Genomic DNA, 20,487 nt, shown 5'->3' with positions numbered 1-20,487 from the left:
TTTAAAAAAACAAAATGGATGCTCAATGATAATAAAACGAAAACAAAATGGATGCTCAATGATAATATATGAATCTGTGCTTAAATAAGTCTAAAACATAATAAACCTGTCAGGTTGAAACCTCGTCTGTCCATTACTTTTTAATAAACAATATAAAATAGTGAAAACATTTTCACTATTTTATATTATTTTCTTTTTCACGGCACTCTTAGTAGGCCGTCGGTTTAAATCACTCTTAGTAGGCCGTCGGTTTAAATCACTCTTAGAAGGCCGTCGGTTTAAATCACTCTTAGTAGGCCGTCGGTTTAAATCGTCGAAAATACGTAAAAGGTTTGATTCAAGTTTTATATGATATTATTATTATGGAAAAGAGAGGTTTCTGCACCGACAGAGACCAAAACCAAACCCAAAGAATAAAACCCAAACAAACATTTAATAAAAACTGATGACATCAGCCTACAACACACACACACACACACACACACACACACACACACACACACACACACACACACACACACACACGCACACACACACAAACGCACATGCGCACGCACGCATGCACACACTTGCACATGTACGTGAATTGAAGAGATTAAAGGGATATTTCACGTTCAAACATGTTTGAAGTCATTTATCGTCTACTCGGTCCTCTGTGTTTCACCTTCAGACAGTATTTTAAGTTGCTTGATTCACTATTTAGATATTTGATGATCATCTTTTTATCAGACACGCCCCCTTCCTAAACAAATTAATTTATTTTGTATACATAAAAATAAAAAAAACACGGCCCCCTCACGCATTAGAAGGACAATATCAGTCACCAGAACCAAGGACTGTGTTTTTAATGAATCTAACATGATTAAAATAGAGTTTAAAGTTACAATGGGTTTGTATAGGAAGGGGGCGTGTCTGATAAAATTAATATCAAATATCTAAATAGTTAATGAAGCAACTTAAACAGTGTCTGACTCTGAGGTGAAACACAGAAGACTGAGTAGACGATAAAATGACCCCAAACATCTTGGAAAGTGAAATTTCCTTTTAATCCATGAAGGCCGGGAACGCATCCGAGTCACTTTTCAAATATAGCAGATCTACAAGGTCATAGCGTGAAAATTTGAATATATATATATTTTTAAAGGGAACATTTGCAACTCATATCTTTGCTTCTGGGTCGGTCCCTGGAACAAAACATTTTACAAATGTTCGCTTTAAAATATATATATATATATATTCAAAGATTTGCACACATTTTCATGATTTAAAGGGGTACTGTGTAAGTCCCAAAATAATGAATTTAGCAACCTCTAATGGTCACTACCGTCATTGCAGGTCTTTAGTGGATTCCTTGTTTTCACCGGAAGGCGGAAGCGTTTAAAAAAGCGTTATTTTTGTTGTTTTATACTATCTGCGGTACGTTTCTCTTAGCCTTTAGTTAAGTTTAGGAGCTTTAGTTAACGTGAGCTGTGGTTTCTTTTGATGTTGTTTTTCCATCTTCAAATCCTATAATGCCATAAAAACAGCGTGAAATTCCTTTTTGTTAGGTAGTTCCGGGACAAACAGAAAACCGGCGCATTTCCGTTTCCCGGCCGGCTGACGTCGGGGCGTCTTTCCCGCGAAAATGACGCCCCTGTCCACTTTCAATAGAAAATAATATGTTTATAAAAGGCTTTCGGGGGTGAAATTCATGGAATGGGCGTTGTGAAACATTTGCCACTCACAAAAGATATACAATTTAACTTTAGTTTTTTTGAAAAAGTTACCTAGTATTACTTAAAAGAAATAGCAGATCTACAAGCTCATAGCGCGGCACGCTTGTAGATGAAAATGACACAGATGCGTTCCCGGTCTTAAAGGGTTAATCTCTTTAAATTGTATATATTTATTAACTATCATTCGTCAAAAGTATTTAAATAAAAGATTAAACGTCAAAGGTAACACAAACAGATGGAATGTGGTCATATCGTCTCTGTCGGGTGGAAACCTCAGAACCAAAACCCTGAACCTAAACCTAAACCTCAGAACCAAAACCCTGAACCTAAACCTGAACCTCAGAACCTAAACCCTAACCCTAAACCTAAACCCTAAACCTAAACCCTGAACCTAAACCTGAACCTCAGAACCTAAAACATAAACCTAAACCCTAAACCTAAACCCTGAACCTAAACATAAACCTAAACCTCAGAACCAAAACCCTGAACCTAAACCCTAAACCTAAACCTCACAAGTCCAAAACTGCTCAGGATTCAAATTAAAACATGGAGATAAGAAGTTTCTGCCCGACAACAAGGATATAACAGTGATAAAAGGCCAACAACAGTGGTAATAAAAATAACAACAATTATTATTATTGTTATTATAACACTGGTAATAATAATAATAATAATATTTATTATTATTATTATTATTATTATCATAACAGTGGTAGACAGTGACTCATGCGGAACCAGGGAAACAAGCTTCGGCTTCAGTGTTGCCATGTCTGCTTATTACAAGCGACTTTGGGCTTCTTTTTCTGTGAGGTCACTGGTAGTTGCTGGTTGCGCGGGGGGGGGGGGGGGGGGGGGCTTATTTGGGCTTGTTTCCACTTTTTTCTAATTATTATTTAAACCAGTGGTTCTCAAATCATTTCATGTCTTCGTCCCTTCGTCTCTTGTGTTGTTGGAATGTTTCAAAAAATCATTTGAATCATCCACATTTGATTGCAAGATCTTTTGAAACTAGCATATCTACAAGCTCACAACGCATCTCCGTTGTGCTTGTAGATCTACTATTTTATAGAGTTTATAGGGGTGGGGGGAGGGGCACAACAGAGCGGGTGACACTAACAGCCTACACAGGCTGGTGAGGAAGGCAAGCTCCGTCGTGGGGTTCCCAGGGGGTCCCCTCTGGAGGAGGTGGCCAGGGTGGGTGGGAACCCCTTCCAACAGATGCCCCTCCATCTCTATGTGGAGGGGCATCTGAGCAGGAGAGGAAACAACAGATTAATTCATTCCCCGGGGTGGAACTATATGAGACTTGGCAGGTCCTTCGTGCAGGTAGCCATGAGGATTCACAACGAGACGCACAGTGGTCGCTCTGCCAGGCCGACTGTAATCTCTCAAGAACAGATTCTGCTCTGCGTTTGAATCTGTCGGTAGCCGTGTTGACAACCCGTGCACATTGGCTACAAGTGGGCGTGCCATCAGATCAGGAAGCAGGCCGCGCTACCTGTGTGCCGTTAGTTCCCCACTGGAAACAAACCGAAACTCATTTAACAATAGCGTCCTCGAAGCCGACAAAACCACGGAGAGTTAGTAACATTTTAACTTGCTCTTTCATCATAGAAACAAGTGGGCTTATAACCAAAACGAGCCAAAACGATCCATTTGGCGGTGCATTGATGGCGTCGTAATGGCTGATTTTACACTTGGTTGCATGCTGAAAATAGACGATCTACAAGCTCACAACGCGTCGCAGCGCGATGCAACCAAACATAAAATGACTCGTCTATTAGTTCTACAGGATCTCTTCTGCACTAGTTCCTTCCTAACATTTTAGTCTAGTTTTTGTTGACGAAATTGTCGATATATTTAGTCTTAGTTTTGGTCATCATAGCCTAGTTTTTATTTAGTTTAGTTTATTTATTTAATTTAGTTTTCTTCAGTGAAAAAAAGGTGGTTTTTCGTCATAGTTTTAGTCGACGAAATTAATACTGGTTCAGATAGGAGTCCTTGACACGAAAATGTTTGAGAACCACAGCTTTGGATGACAAACATTTACTGTGCTTGTTTCCTCTTCCTGTCCTTCGTCTTCCTCTCATCCATCCTGTTACTCCTCCTCTTCCTCCTCCTCTTCCTCTCCAGCCATCACCTCCACCAGCAGCTCTGCGGTGCAGGTCGCCTCCCCAACGCTGTTCACCGCCTTCACTGTGTACTTACTGTCATCATCACCTGAGACCTGATAGATAGACAGATAGACAGATAGATAGATAGATAGATAGATAGATATATAGATAGATAGACAGATAGACAGATAGATAGATAGATAGATAGACAGATAGACAGATAGACAGATAGACAGATAGACAGATAGATAGATATATAGATATATAGATAGATAGACAGATAGACAGATAGACAGATAGATAGATAGATAGATAGACAGATAGACAGATAGACAGATAGATAGATAGATAGATAGATAGATAGATAGATATATAGACAGATAGACAGATAGATAGATAGACAGATAGATAGATAGATAGATAGATAGATAGACAGATAGATAGATAGATAGATAGATAGATAGATAGATAGATAGATAGATAGATTACTATCATCATCACAGACAGACAGACAGACAGACAGACACCTGCAGTCGGATTCATAAACGTTTTTTTGGTCTGTGTTTTGTGCGTCAGGTGCGCACGTTCTCAGGTCAGCCCCGAGGCTGTCTTACCAAGGCTGAAATGTGCGTATGTCTTTAGAATGCTTTATTCTTCATGCCAAAATCAATTACAACAGTGGCAAACCTCAAATAAAATATATATGTGCCCAACATTTGTCAACACATATATATCAAAAATTAAAAATAAATGTCAAACGATGTATTGCTTGTAGCCTATCCATAATATAGACATGATGTAGATTCCACCGCTTTTTATTTATTTTCTAGGCTATGAGTCGCATTTAGAGCTGAATTATTAGGTCCCTGACCCTCAGTGTGTTTGCCAGCGGGCCATCTCAGCCAAAGTGTCACGTAATAATGAAAATAGGCTATGATGCCTTAATGAAACTGCGGAGGGACTGACTTGCATCAGTGTCCGTGCCGCGGTATTAATTTGTAAAGCCTACTGTTAGGCTACTGTATATTGATCACATGAACGCCACACACAACAGCCTAATAAATATTACCATCTGATGAGGAAAAATCAAGTGGATGAAAGCTGTGTCCAGAACCATTCCCCATTCCGACGTAGGACAGTGATATCCAAAATTAACTAATTTAATCAATAAGCTCTGGTCCATAATCGGATAGAAGCGTTCCACTTGTATGCCCTGGATTTATTTTAAACATCATCTTTAAGGTGCACAATGTTCATTAGAAAAGGCTTATAATATCCTTTCCACATTTTATTAGCCTTTTATTTGGTAATGGGGTTAAACCTTGTAAACTTCTTTATTCTCATTACACATGAGAGCATTTATTACGTGATCCGCTTCCAGACAGAACAGTAAGTTGTCAAGGCGATGCGACACCGCATATGTTATCTTTAGACAAGGCGGAGTTGAACTTCAAACTCGCATCAGCGTTGCCAGATGTTGTGAGAGAAATAAGCAACCAGGTCTAGGAAAACAAGCCCAAAAGAAGCAACTGGCATTTAGGCCATTATAAGCACTTTAATTAAACCGTTGTGAGCTTGTAGATCTGCTATTTAAAAAAAAAAAGTGTAATAAAATGTGGAAGATTTGGAAGATTTTTTAAACATTCTAACAACACAAATCTGCCTCCAGCTGGCACAAAACATTTTCAGATGGGGCTTATAGGGATAAATTAGCGTACATATTAACTTGGGGGTCTGGGTCCATGACATAAAAATATTTGAGAACCACCGGTTAAAGCAATTAAACAATTGTGAAGCAGGCCCAAATAACCAACTACACTTTAGAAACTAGCCCAAAAAAACGCATCCCACAGCTACCAATATTTACAAGCAACTTTACAGAAAAATAAGTCCAAATTCGCTTATAATAAGCGGACATGGCAACACTGTTTAGCACGGTTCAGCACGGTGACGTTGAAGTTGGATGCTGTTGGATGCAGCCTTCCAGAGTAATCATCACACCTGGTCATACGCACTGGTCATACGCACGTCTCTGTCATATACGAACCCCTTTATGAATTGCACGCCATTGTCCTAATCTCGGATACAGCAGAGAAAAGAAGGGAACTACTTGCTGGCTGTAAAAATGGAGTGCAGGAAGATCGGCCTCAAGCTCAATGCCAAGAAAACAAAAGTATTGACTGTTAACACAGAGGACAAAACCGTTGCCACTGCGGACGGGGCGGTGCTTGAGGCAGACGAGGACTTCAAATATCTCGGGGCCTGGACTGCTTCAACGGAACAGGACCTGGAGGTCCGGAGGGCACTTGCCTGGCATGCCTTGCATGGGATGAGGAGAGTGTGGAAATCAGACATGATGGGAGAAGACCACAAGAGGCAGCTGTTCGTAGCTACAGTGGAGTCAGCACTGATGTATGGGGCTGAGACATGGACCCTCACAGTGGAGTCAGTACTGCTGTATGGAGATGAGACATGGACCCTCACAGTGGAGTCAGTACTGCTGTATGGAGCTGAGACATGGACCCTCAAAGTGGAGTCAGTACTGCTGTATGGAGCTGAGACATGGACCCTCACAGTGGAGTCAGTACTGCTGTATGGAGCTGAGACATGGACCCTCACAGTGGAGTCAGTACTGCTGTATGGAGCTGAGACATGGACCCTCAAAGCATAACAGGAAAGGAGTCGGACCCTGGATGGAATCTACACAAGAATTCTATGAAAGGCACTAGGTGTCACTTGGACCACATCAGAAACATGGTCCTCTAAGGGGACCTCCCACGGGTCACAGAGAAGGATGAGGCTGGCAGCGCACTGCGTCAGGCACCCAGAACTAGAGGCAAGCAAGCTGGCACTATAGGAGCCAGCCAAGGACAAAGCCAGGAAAGGAAAGAGGTGCACCACCTACGTAGATGCACTGCAGTATCACAGTGGAGCCAGTAGGAGGTGCACCACCTACGTAGATGCACTGTGGCGCGACATCTTACCTAACACTGTAGAGTTCAAGACCCTGATGTTAGATAGGTGTGGAGGGACGATTCAGGAGTCCTGAGTTGGTGCTGGCTAGAACACTCTGTTGCATCGCATCACATCACAATAAAAATAATAATAATGATAATAATGATAAGGGTAATAATAATATCATTATAAAAATAATAATATAAATATTCTAATATATATATATATATATATATATATATATATATATATATATATATATATATATAATATACATAATGATAATGATAAACACCTCAGATATCACCAGGCTACAGTTGCCTTCCTCGTCATAGTCGATCTGGAAGTGACGAGTCTCTTTGATTGGCTGATCATCTTTGTACCACACCACCTCCGGGTCCGGGTACCCTAGGCCGGGGATGCACAGGAAACAGGAAGTGAGGGGAGAGGTCACATCTTAAACCAGGTATCGATAAATAACATTAGCTAGTAGGTCGTGTGCCTGTGTGTGTGTGTGTGTGTGCGTGTGCGTGCGTGCGTGCGTGCGTGCGTGCGTGCGTGTGTGTGTGTACCCTCTATCTTGCAGTCGAAGCGTGCTGCACTCCCCTCCACCACCTCCACATCATGGATGACTTTACTGAATGTCGGCTTCATCTCCGTCTTCTGCTCAAACTCCAGACACTCCAGGAACTGGTTGTCATCTGTACCAACAAAAACACACACACACACACACACACACACACACACACACACACACACACACACACACACACACACACACATTTGAATTATTTTATTTGGATCTGCACAAAAGTGCAATACATGATAGATCCAAACATTGATCAGAAGAAGGTTACATTATACGGACAAACCAGATACAACTTCTGCACATGCTTAACACACAGCGGAAAATAGATAACGAATTGATGACATACTATATACAGAAATTCAACAGTTGTGTTTTTTCTTTCTTTGTTTTTTGCCACTGAAGGGTAAATGAAACATAGCCTTCTCCAGATAGACAGACTGCCCATTATAGCTGAGACAGAACAGTATTTAGCCAACTTTTTTGCATTTGTCTTTTGCAATCCTCCTAATTGCATGCCGCAGAGCACAAGTTTGTGGACGTGGCCCAGACTCATAAACACAAGGACAATAAGTTGACAGTTATATCCCAAGGCCATAATACGTTCCACCAGAGGCTGATATTTCATACGTTTGGATGTAAAACAAATGTCCACAAATGGGCAGCCTATTTCGAAGATAGTAATGTTTTTTCTCATTTCATTAATGAACACAATATCTGGGGTATTTGGAAGATCTTGCAGTGAATTGACATGTGTATCATTGTGATCAAATCAGTCTAGTTTTACAGTGCTGTGTTTATACATTTTTGTTGTCCTTTCCTGTACTTCTCTGATCCTGCCTGAGACCAGATCCACCAGACGATCATTAAATTACATTACAGTCATTTAGCAGACGCTTTTATCCAAAGCGACTTACAATAAGTGCATTCAACATAGGTAGGGAACGAAACTACTAATATAATCTAATCTAATATATCAGCTACCTACTTTCTTAAACAGATGAGACAAAATAGCAAAATCAAATGAGCACAAGCTAATACAAATAAGTGTATCGACTAAACAAGATCCAATAAAACAATACAACAATAAAACAAGAGTTCGTACAACTAGTTAACAACAAGTAGGACAGGCAAAGAGGAAGGGTAGTGTTTCCTGAAGAGGTGGGTTTTCAGCCTGCGGCGAAAGATGGGCAGTGACTCTGCTGTCCTGACATCAGTGTGAAGTTCATTCCCACCACTGGGTTAGGGTTAGGGGGCCATAACAGAAAAAAGTTGTGACCGTGTCGATCGACCAGAAGGACCCTTGAGTGACGAGGCAATCAGTCGCCCCGAGGTGGCAGACCGAAGTGGTCGGGCAGGGGTGTAAGCATCGACCATAGCCCGGAGGTAAGAAGGAGCTGTTCCTTTCACTGCCCTATAGGCTAGCACCAGGGTTTTAAACTGAATGCGAGCCGCTACGGGGAGCCAGTGTAGAGAACGGAGAGGGATAGTTGTGTGGGAGAACTTGGGGCGGTTGAACACCAGACGAGCCGCAGCTTTCTGAACAAGCTCCAGAGGTCTGATGGAAGATGCCGGAGCACCAGCAAGGAGGGAGTTGCAGTAGTCCAGGCGGGAGATGACAAGAGCCTGGATGAGCACCTGAGCTGCCTTCTCCGTGAGGAAGGGGCGAATCCTCCTGATGTTGTAGAGGAGGAATCTGCAGGACCGTGTCACCGATGCAATGTTTGCCGAGAACGACAGTTGATCGTCCAAGGTCACACCCAGATTCTTCGCAGTCCGAGTTGACGTCACCACAGCATTATCATCATGGTGATGGCCATGTCTCGGTGCGGACAGCCCTTCCCCGGGAGGAACATCAGCTCGGTCTTGTCCAGGTTGAGCTTCAGGTGGTTCGTCGACATCTACTCCGAGATGTCAGCCAGACAAGCAGCAATGCGTGCCTCCACTTGTGTGTCAGAGGGGGGGAATGAGAGGATCAGCTGGGTGTCATCGGCATAGCAGTGGTAGGAAAAGCCAAAAGAAGAGGACCCAGAACCGAGCCTTGGGGAACCCCAGTAGTGAGCCCCCCAGTAGGTGCTCAATGTGTGGATTTGCTGCTCTCCACTGGTGGAACTGTCGTATGTGCTTAAATCACAATCAGAGAATTTATTTTTATTTTATGAATGCCATTTAAAAAATATATTTTCTTTTTGTTAACCATGAGCCTAAAGCTGAAAAATAACGTGATCTTGTAGATCTGCAATTTGTCGGTGCACGACACCAGCGCAGCAACGAAGTGTAAATCAGGCATGACTCTTCTAATCCCTAAACCTGACTTCTAATAGTCTAATCCTAACCTCAATCTTTTTCTCATTGTAAACGTACAACTTTGAATGTAGCGACGTTGAGTTTATCCGACAAACACTGAAATGAAATGACATTTAATCCTGTTTAAACTGATTTAGACCGGTTTAAACAGGACGTGGTTACAACAGGAAGTGGTTATAACAGGATGTGGTTATAACAGGATGTGGTTACAACAGGAAGTGGTCATAGCGTACCGTCAGTAGGAGAGCCCTTCTTGGCACTGACTCCAGCCAGCATCGCCATGGACGACAGTCTACCGATGGCCCGCACCGCATGGCCCGTTTTCTAAAACACACACGCACACACACACACGCACACGCACACGCACACGCACACGCACACGCACACGCACACGCACCATAGAGTTAAAAAATAATAGAGAAGTCACCGGATACAGCACACACGTGTGAGGAGGGCATGTTTTTTCAATCATTTGTTTTATCTCATTTTATTATTATTATTATTATTATTATTAAAAAAGTATTTGAAAGAAAACACGACCCCTCACTTATTAGAAGGACAATATCAGTCACCAGAACCAAGGACGGGTGTTTTCAAATAGTCTAAGGTTAAAATGGAGTTTGAAGTTACAATCTGAAAAGAAATTATATCAAATATCTAAATACTGAATCAAGCAACGTAAAAACTGTCCTGGATGAAACACAGACAGAGTTTCAGGACTATCTGCCTATCATGACACCTCTATTGTAAATTGTTTCTCTCTGTTGATTTAACGTGTTGTTGGGTTTATATCCGTAAAGCACTTTGTAACTTAGTTTAGAGAAGCGCTATGCGCATACATTAATTATCATTATCATAAGTTCTAAACGTAACAATATCGCCATTGATTTTAGTCACACTAAATATCATACGATTTTTGTCGACTAAATCTACAGTTGATTTAGTGCATGTGGCGTCCAAATGGACCTCTAATCTAACCCCCTGTGGGTCCATGTGGTCTAATCTAACCCCCTGTGGGTCCATGTGGTCTAATCTAACCCCCTGTGGGTCCATGTGGTCTAATCTAACCCCTTGTGTTCCATTTGGTCTAATCTAACCCCTTGTGTTCCATTTGGTCTAATCTAACCCCCTGTGGGTCCATTTGGTCTAATCTAACCCCCTGTGGGTCCATTTGGTCTAATCTAACCCCCTGTGGGTCCATGTGGTCTAATCTAACCCCCTGTGGGTCCATTTGGTCTAATCTAACCCCTTGTGTTCCATGTGGTCTAATCTAACCCCCTGTGGGTCCATGTGGTCTAATCTAACCCCCTGTGGGTCCATGTGGTCTAATCTAACCCCCTGTGGGTCCATGTGGTCTAATCTAACCCCCTGTGGGTCCATGTGGTCTAATCTAACCCCCTGTGGGTCCATGTGGTCTGATCTAACCCCCTGCGGGTCCATTTGGTCTGATCTAACCCCCTGCGGGTCCATGTGGTCTAATCTAACCCCCTGTGGGTCCATGTGGTCTAATCTAACACCCTGCGGGTCCATTTGGTTGCATTTACACTCTCTCAGTGTTCATTTCGTCGACTAAAACTTTGACAACACATATTCGTCGACTGCCTTTTTTCACTGAGGAAAACGAAATAAAAACAACATAAAGACTAAGCTATGATGACTAAAACTATGACTAAATATATTGACTATTTCGTCAACAAATACAAACTACACTAAAATGTCAGGGAGGGACTAGTGGAGAAGAGATCCAGTAGAACTAAGACTAGTGGAGAAGAGATCCAGTAGAACTAAGACTAGTGGAGAAGAGATCCAGTAGAACTAAGACTAGTGGAGAAGAGATCCAGTAGTTTTATTCTTGGCTGCGCGCGTCTCCAAAAATAGCCGATCTACAAGCTCAAAAGCTTGTACATCACCTATTTTCGGCACACAACCAAGTATAAATCAGGCATTACGACACCATCACAGCACCGACAAAATACATTTTAGTCGACTAAATCAACTGTAGATTCAGTTGACAACAATCGTATGATATTTAGTCGACAAAACCTAGACTAAAACATTGTTTCAGATAACTAAAGTGTGTCTAAAACTAGATGGAATTGTATTCAAAATGTACATGCCACTTCCTGTCTAGGATGTGTTTCTATGCACCTGCCACTTCCTGTCTAGGATGTGTTTCTATGTACCTGCCACTTCCTGTCTAGGATGTGTTTCTATGTACCTGCCACTTCCTGTGTAGGATGTGTTTCTATGTACCTGCCACTTCCTGTGTAGGATGTGTTTCTATGTACCTGCCACTTCCTGCGTAGGATATATTTCTTCATCCTCTCCTTGGACAGTCGTTTAGCCGTCATGGTGTTGGTGTCCTGCTTCAACCAGGGGTGTTCAAAGCACTGAGCGCACGTCAGCCTGGCCCTGTGACACACACACACACACACACACACACACACACACACACACACACACACACACACACACACACACACACACACACACACACACACACACACACACACACACACACACACACACACACACAATTATTAAAATTTGTGAGAAAACCAAAAACTTCAAAATGACCTTGAGGTAACACCACAGGATTCGACTCCTCTTCTGTCTCGACATCTTATCCACTAATCCATCCATCCATCCATCCATCCATCCACCCACCCATTGCAGTGGATGGATGAATGGGTTTGGTGGGTGGATGGGTGGATGGATGGATGGGGGGATGGGTTGAAAGCCGGGACGCCTGATGGAGGGGAAGGGAACTGGTTGGAATAACGTGTTCCTTCCACGCGCTACGTCCTACCAGGGAAACTCCCCCCTGTCAGGTGACAAGAAGGTCAGTTGGCTCTCATGCACTGAAGGAAGCATGAGCTCGGCCCTGGCCTCCCCAGGCTGTGGGGGACTGGTGTAGCGCTGGTGTAGCGCCCAGGATCACTTAGGAAATTGGCACCGGGTGAAAAAAATGGGTTACAAAAATCGCGGGATAAAAATTTAGATTTAAAAGAAACTCCCTTGGCTTTGTCTTTTAACCACATCTGATCTTAACATTATTTATTTGTTTGGTGTGTGTATATAGGTTAGCTTTTCACACTTCTCTCCACTAGTACTGATCTTTTCCTGAAAATATATTTTGTTGTGCCTGATTTGCCTGGTGTGAAAAGAGGCCAATTCACACCTGGCACCATTTAGCCGGCATGGTCAGACTATTATCACTGTGTATATGGTAGCCTGGCATGGTCAGTCTAATATCACTGTGTATGTGTTAGCCTGGCATGACCAGTCTAATATCACTGTGTATGTGTTAGCCTGGCCAGTCTAATATCACTGTGTATATGGTAGCCTGGCATGACCAGTCTAATATCACTGAGTATGTGTTAGCCTGGCATGACCAGTCTAATATCACTGTGTATGTGTTAGCCTGGCCAGTCTAATATCACTGTGTATATGGTAGCCTGGCATGACCAGTCTAATATCACTGAGTATGCGTTAGCCTGGCATGGTCAGTCTAATATCACTGTGTATGTGTTAGCCTGGCCAGTCTAATATCACTGAGTATGTGTTAGCCTGGCATGACCAGTCTAATATCACTGTGTATGTGTTAGCCTGGCCAGTCTAATATCACTGTGTATATGGTAGCCTGGCATGACCAGTCTAATATCACTGAGTATGCGTTAGCCTGGCATGGTCAGTCTAATATCACCGTGTATGCGTTAGCCTGGCATGGCCAGTCTAATATCACTGTGTATGCGTTAGCCTGGCATGGCCAGTCTAATATCACTGTGTATGTGTTAGCCTGGCATGGCCAGTCTAATATCACTGTGTATGCGTTAGCCTGGCATGCAATCGTAGACATCGTAGGCCACATCGTAGACATGCGGAGCAGCATTGTCTGACCGTCTGACAGGCATCTGGACACATGTAACGCACTAATAAATAATCCCTGTGAAAATATAACATTTTATAAACTCATTTTAAAACTAGAAAATGTGCTCCTCGGAGCACAGGTCTCAGGCGAGGTGGTAAAAGAAAGTACTGTTCCTGATTAATTCTGTCTGACCTATTTATATTACATATTGTGATGTCACGTGAAGCTTGACCAATGTTAGGTGTTCACAGACGGACGGACACACACACAAACACGGACGGACGGAGGGTAAAACATACTCTCCACCATGCCTTCGGCCTGGCGGAGACAAAAATGCTTTAACAGTCATTCAGATAAGATTGCAGATCTGGCTGCACTGGCTATTTGAAAATAGCGGATCTACAAGCTCGCATCGGGACGCATTGTGAGCTTGTAGATCTGCTATTTAAAAAATATAGGAGCGCTTATGCGAGAGCATTTTCAGGAGTCCGGTTAGTGAGATCTCCAAACCTCTATACAGTAGCGTGTCCTATGGAGTTATGTACAACCTGGGTTAAGGACGAAAACCCGACGCTCAAAACCGTGCTCAGCGCAGGTGATTCTTCATGATGTGGGTTTATTTGGGCCACCGGGAGATCAGAGAATAAAATCATCCAGCACACACCAGCCTTCATCCATTAATGTTTATGCATTCATTCATCAATCACTCCGTAAACGTTCAAATTATGTGCCTTGCCAGGCTATTTCATTAACGTGGCGGCACGGGACTGACTGCAGCCCGAGTCTCATGGGGAATAAATGATTGTTTTATTTCAGTGTAACTCGAACGCGCACTGCTGCTCGGTATGGGTTAAATAAATGAATAACAAATGTATTCCATTGATGGCGATGTGATTGGTGTCATTCATGTAGGTTACTAGCCTACTTGACAAAGATTGTACCGTTACAGAACACATGACAGACACAGTTGGGCTTGCAAGTAGGTAGGTGCATGTGTGTGTGTGTGTGTGTGTGTGTGTGTGTGCGTGCGTGCGTGCGTGCGTGCGTGCGTGCGTGCGTGTGTGTGTGTGTGTCTTGACAGGCAGTGAGGCGGGCGAAACTCTTCTCCATGCTTTTTTGGTCGTATTCCGGTTCTTCATGTCGTAAAATCGGGCCGTTCCGAGAATATTTCAGGCTGTGTTATTTAAATGACGCTCGGTTTCAGCCGTCAGATTTATCAAAGCTCCAGCCAAATGTACGCTAGGATTGGCTGTATAGGATCCTTTGATAAATCTCACTTGGACGTTGGCGTAAGGGCAAATATAAGGCAAAAAAGAAGACGGTTTTCACACTCCATTGATAAATGAGGGCCAATGTATTTTTAACTTGGTTAGATACATAATGTATTTGTATTTTTTAACTTGGTTAGATACCTCATGTCTTTTTTCAGCAGGTTTGTGATGAAGGCCTTGGCGTTCTCGGAGATCTCATCAAAAGCTTCGTCTTCAAAGTCCCAGGTGGCTGAAGTGACGTTGGACAATGTCTCATTGTCATTGTCCCCCATAAAAGGAGACAGACCACTCACCCTGATGAGAGAGAGAGACACACACACACACACACACACACACACACACACACACACATATATATATATATATATATATATATATATATATATATAGAGAGAGAGAGAGAGAGAGAGAGAGAGAGAGAGAGAGAGAGAGAGAGAGAGAGAGAGAGAGAGAGAGAGAGAGAGAGAGAGAGAGAGAGACAGAGACAGAGTGAGGTAACAAGGTTTTGGCCGGACTTTGTAGTTGAATTTATTACCTTAGTAAACATGTTTACTTTACTTTACTTACAGGATGTAGCAGATGACTCCTATGCTCCACAGGTCAGTAGGATAACTGATGGCTTCATAGTTGATGACCTCTGGTGCCACGAACTCTGGAGTTCCAAACAACACCTTCAGAGTCCCTGCATTCTCTGTGTAGAGAGAGAGAGAGAGAGAGAGAGAGGGGGGGGGGGGGGGGGGGGGCGAGAGAGAGAGAGAAAGAGAGGGGGAGAGTTTTGATTGATGGATGAATTGATTGATTGATTGATTGATTGATTGATTGATTGATTGTGTAGATGTGGTACCTAGTCTTCGGGCCAGTCCAAAGTCGATCAGTTTGATCTTGCTGCCGGTCTTGTTGACACACATGATGTTCTCAGGTTTCAGGTCCAGGTGAACGATGCCTTGCTTGTGGATGAAACTCACTCCGTCTACGATCTGCAGCATGTACTTGATCACCTCTCTCTCCGTCAACTCAAAGTCCTCGTCAATGATCCGCTCGAACAGCTCCCCGCCCGAAATCCTGGATACACACACATACACACACTCTGCAATTTAGGGTTAGTTCATAACCCTAACCTTCAACATTTTAGGACAGCGATTGTATGAATGACATTTTTTATACATTTTGCCATTTTTATCCGTAAGCCTAAAGCCTAAAAACACGTTGCAGCGCATATACTGTATCTTACATTTCCAGCACCATGACGATGTCGGCCTTGCCCTCGAAGGCGTCCACACACTGCACCAGTTTGGGGTGATGGAGGCTGTTCATGATGCTGATCTCGTGTCGCACGTTATCCTTGTCCTTGGCCGAATACGCCTTGATGAACTTCCCCGCCCACGTCTTCTTGGTCGCCTTCTCCTGCAGCTTGAACACCTGGCCGAACTTCCCCCTGCAAACCAAGAGTTCAACTATTCAAACACCTCCCTGCAACAAAGAGTAAAACTATAAACTATTCAAACACCTCCCTGCAACAAAGAGTTAAACTATAAACTATTCAAACACCTCCCTGCAACGAAGAGTTAAACTATTTAAACACCTCCCTGCAACGAAGAGTTAAACTATTTAAACACCTCCCTGCAACAAAGAGTTAAACTATTTAAACACCTCCCTGCAACAAAGAGTTAAACTATAAACTATTCAAACACCTCCCTGCAACAAAGAGTTAAACTATAAACTATTCAAACACCTCCCTGCAACGAAGAGTTAAACTATTTAAACACCTCCCTGCAACGAAGAGTTAAACTATTTAAACACCTCCCTGCAACAAAAAGTTAAACTATAATCTATTCAAACACCTCCCTGCAACAAAGAGTTAAACTATAAACTATTCAAACACCTCCCTGCAACGAAGAGTTAAACTATTCAAACACCTCCCTGCAACAAAGAGTTAAACTATTCAAACACCTCCCTGAAACAAAGAGTTACACTATTTAAACACCTCCCTGCAACAAAGAGTTAAACTATTTAAACACCTCCCTGCAACAAAGAGTTACACTATTTAAACACCTCCCTGCAACAAAGAGTTAAACTATACTATGGTAGAGTGTGTTGGATGAAGGTTGGATGCAGACACATGGTAGTGTGTTGGATGCAGGTTGGATGCAGACACATGGTAGTGTGTTGGATGCATGTTGGATGCAGACACATGGTAGAGTGTGTTGGATGCAGGTTGGATGCAGACACATGGTAGTGTGTTGGATGCATGTTGGATGCAGACACATGGTAGAGTGTGTTGGATGCAGGTTGGATGCAGACACATGGTAGAGTGTGTTGGATGCAGGTTGGATGCAGACACATGGTAGAGTGTGTTGGATGCAGGTTGGATGCAGAGACTTGGTAGAGTGTGTTGGATGCAGGTTGGATGCTTACGTTCCCAGTCTCTCCTCCACATCATAAAGTTCTTTCACTTTAACGTCCGTTCTGACGACGACATCTCTGTAGTCTGGGTCCTTGTCTGTGTCTGCACGCACACACACACACACACACACACACACACACACACACACACACACACACACACACACACACACACACACACACACACACACACACACACACACACACACACGGCAGTGTCAAACAGAATGCTTTGTTGTGTTTGTATTTGATGTGTTGTGTCATATAGATCAGTGGTTTTCAACCTTTTTTGCGTCAAGGACCCCCAAATTGACACACATTAGCCCAGGGACCCCCATTTGAAAAGTTATGCCAGTGACCCCAATAAGAGACGATTTTTACGGCTCTAGCAGGGATTCTCAAACATTTCAATTTCAAGGACCCCCAGTTTAACATGCATTAAGGCTACAGACCCACATTTAATGTCATTTCTATCTCTGGGACGCCAACTTTTATTATAAAATCAATGTTAATTTAACTCTGAGAGTGACGGGTCCATTTGGTTCCATTTGTCACACTCTCAGAGTTACAGACTCAAAAGGGTCCATTTGGTTCCTATCTATCATTTAGCTGGGGACCCCCTGGAACTCCCTCAAGGACCACTGGTGGTCCCCGGACCACTGGTTGAAAACCACTGATATAGATGTATATGTGTGTTGACAGGTCATATAGAATACAAACCTTCATCCTCGTCTTCAGCTTCATCCTCCTTGGCCTCTGTTCAGTTAAAACAACAACATAGTTAGTATTCTGTGTGTGTGTGTGTGTGTGTGTGTGTGTGTGTGTGTTTTGTCAGCGCTGCATGTTTTTTGAGAAAACCACACGTCAGTCAGCCATGAACAAAGGACACTAGTGATGAGCGGGTCGACCCGTAACCCGCGGGACCCGCGGGTCAACCCGCGGCGCGGATGGGTCGAGTCAGAATTTCAGAGGCAATTATGCGGGCTGTGGGTGAGCGGGTCAGCCGCTCTCACACGAAAAAAAAAAAAAAAGATCACATGCTCTTGTTTTGTCTTTATTCCTAATAAGAATAAGAATAATAACAATAAAACAGTTTGAATACACTTGGGGATTATTTTCTAACCGTGATTTTACACGGTTAGAAAAAACCCGCCCGCGGGTCGCGGGCGGGTTGAGCCATAGATTTATATATGGGTTCGCGGGGCGGGTTGAGGCGGGTTGGGTTCCGTCGCGGGGCGGGGCGAGTCATGAAAAAACCCGACCCGCTCAACACTAAAGGACACACAACAGTTTACCCTGGTCTCAGTTCAGCTGTCAAAAAAAAAATCATTTTGGAGAAACATATAGTTTGACTTACCAAAATGAACCTAATCTAATATGATCTGATCTAAATTCAGGTGTGAAATATAGAGGAAAAACCTTCCCAGTTTTAATCTCTGATGAATGACCGTTGGCTGTTGTTCTTTTCTATAGAGATAAGATGCAGTTTTTCATTTTTTATGATAACACAACGATTAAATAATTCTCTCACCTTCTGTCCGTCTGCCAGGCAGCGAAAAGCAAGACACACTCAATTAAAATCCTAACCGTTGATTGACTGATAAACATAATGGAAGGAATTAACTATCAGATTTAGCAGATTACAGAGCATGTTGTGAGCGTATGAGGCAAAGCAAGGCAAGGCGATTTAGGATGCAATGAAACAAAAGGAATGACAGATACTAGAAACTATAAAAAGTGCTCTGCCAAGTCAGGTAGGTTACTGTGGGCCAGCAATGTTCGGAATTCACCAAGGATGGAGTGATTGATGGTGTCGAAGGAGGATGAGGATGACCTTGTGGAGGACAGTCTCGGTATGAAGTGATCAGAAGGGGGGTGATGGCAGCCGGTAGACCGGGAGGAGTTTGTTACGTTGGTGATGAGTGGTGAGAGTGAGGGGAGGAAGGCTGTGACTATAGGCTGGATGGGATTGGCAGGAAAAAGGTTTTTCCTTGGCCTATATAGGCATAGGCGGCGGGTGAGCCCGACATTTGGGAAGGCTTGCCGGAACTGACACATGCATGCGCGCGCAGCGCGCGTGCATGCGTCCCGTGCGATTTTTTTTAATTTCGGTTTTAGTTTTAGGGTTAGGGTTAGGTTAGGGTTACGTTATTTAATTTTCGTTCTCATAAATAAATCCCGTCCCTGGGCCCACCCATGGCTGCACCCCTGATACACATGATGAAAACAGAGCTATATTGTCCAACTTGACCATACTGTACAATACCAAGTACATTTTCAAAAAGCCAAAGTTTAAATGGGGCTGAAGCGGTTTATGTATGTTTTGTCATAATAATTAAAATCCACAAAGTAACTAGTAGTAACTAAAGTTTTCAAATAATTGAGGTGGAGTAAAAGTATAATATTTGCCTCTGAGATGTATTGGAATAGAAATAAAAATATTGCAAATTGGAAATACTCCAGTCAAGTAAAATTACCTTAAAATTATACTCAAGTACAGTATTTGAGTATATGTACTTAGTTACTTTCCACCACTGTCAGCATTAGATAAGATGAATTACTCACCTTCTGAAAAGATGAAAGAAAACACACTTTTGTTCAATAGCCCCACATTGTCTTGGTTTCAGAGATCATGGTTGTAAATATGAACTTTTGCCACAAAGTCTTTATATTTTCCATAATGTCCCATGACCCACGTCCGTGTTATTTACATTTTGACGATGCACGTTAGTCAAGTGGAGCTGTGTTCCGTGAGCAGAAAGTTGTCAAGTGGCCTCCAGAAAAGAAATCTGGTTTCCTTTCAAAACGATGTGCATTTCTATCCTTGTAATGTTACAATTCAACACACGTTTTATTTTGAAATCATACTACTGGAAGTAGAAGTACCCAGGTAGCCTAGCTGAAACTACTTAACTTCACGCGAAAGCAGCAGTTTATGCGGAACGGGGGGAGAAAAAAAAAAGAAGTCAGACAAACAGTGGGGGGAAATCACGGATCTGTGAGAGTGTCCCGTCGTACGCACAAATTAATGAATGGTTGTGACGCCCTGTATGTTAATCTGACGTTAGTAGATTATGTTTTATTCTTGAACATGGTCATGGGTCTGTGGCAGGTTATTTAATATGGGATTTTCACAGCTGCCTTTGACTTTTTCTTAACGGAACGGCGTTCCGGCACCGAATCTTTTACCGGAACGCCGTTCCGGACCGTGCCGGCCCACTTTCACCCCTGGCTACAGCGCCCGCGCGAAGATTTTGCGGTTAAT

At 42.9% G+C, this 20,487-nt stretch overlaps 1 protein-coding gene across 1 annotated transcript in view; it reads right to left on the bottom strand.

The window, feature by feature from the left end:
- Window positions 1-781: 781 nt before the first annotated feature.
- Window positions 782-20,487, bottom strand: part of mylkb (myosin light chain kinase b) — a gene marked incomplete at its 5' end in the record, with an annotated part of 56,552 nt that continues 36,846 nt past the window's right edge. Inside the window, 12 exons of the mRNA XM_084085383.1 lie at window positions 782-2,047; window positions 2,184-3,942; window positions 7,080-7,192; window positions 7,357-7,485; window positions 9,911-10,001; window positions 11,966-12,089; window positions 14,961-15,113; window positions 15,387-15,510; window positions 15,664-15,881; window positions 16,051-16,254; window positions 17,235-17,325; window positions 17,943-17,978. Of these exons, the coding sequence (XP_083941509.1) occupies window positions 3,814-3,942; window positions 7,080-7,192; window positions 7,357-7,485; window positions 9,911-10,001; window positions 11,966-12,089; window positions 14,961-15,113; window positions 15,387-15,510; window positions 15,664-15,881; window positions 16,051-16,254; window positions 17,235-17,325; window positions 17,943-17,978 (1,412 nt within the window). The 3' untranslated portion in view covers window positions 782-2,047; window positions 2,184-3,813. The remainder of the gene's footprint in view (window positions 2,048-2,183; window positions 3,943-7,079; window positions 7,193-7,356; window positions 7,486-9,910; window positions 10,002-11,965; window positions 12,090-14,960; window positions 15,114-15,386; window positions 15,511-15,663; window positions 15,882-16,050; window positions 16,255-17,234; window positions 17,326-17,942; window positions 17,979-20,487) is intronic.

The sequence above is a fragment of the Gymnoscopelus microlampas genome (genome assembly GCF_963454915.1).
Source record: "Gymnoscopelus microlampas genome assembly, chromosome: 17".
NCBI classification, from domain to species: domain Eukaryota; kingdom Metazoa; phylum Chordata; class Actinopteri; order Myctophiformes; family Myctophidae; genus Gymnoscopelus; species Gymnoscopelus microlampas.
Note: the sequence above shows the minus strand (reverse complement) of the source record. Positions and strands in the feature narration are given on the sequence as shown.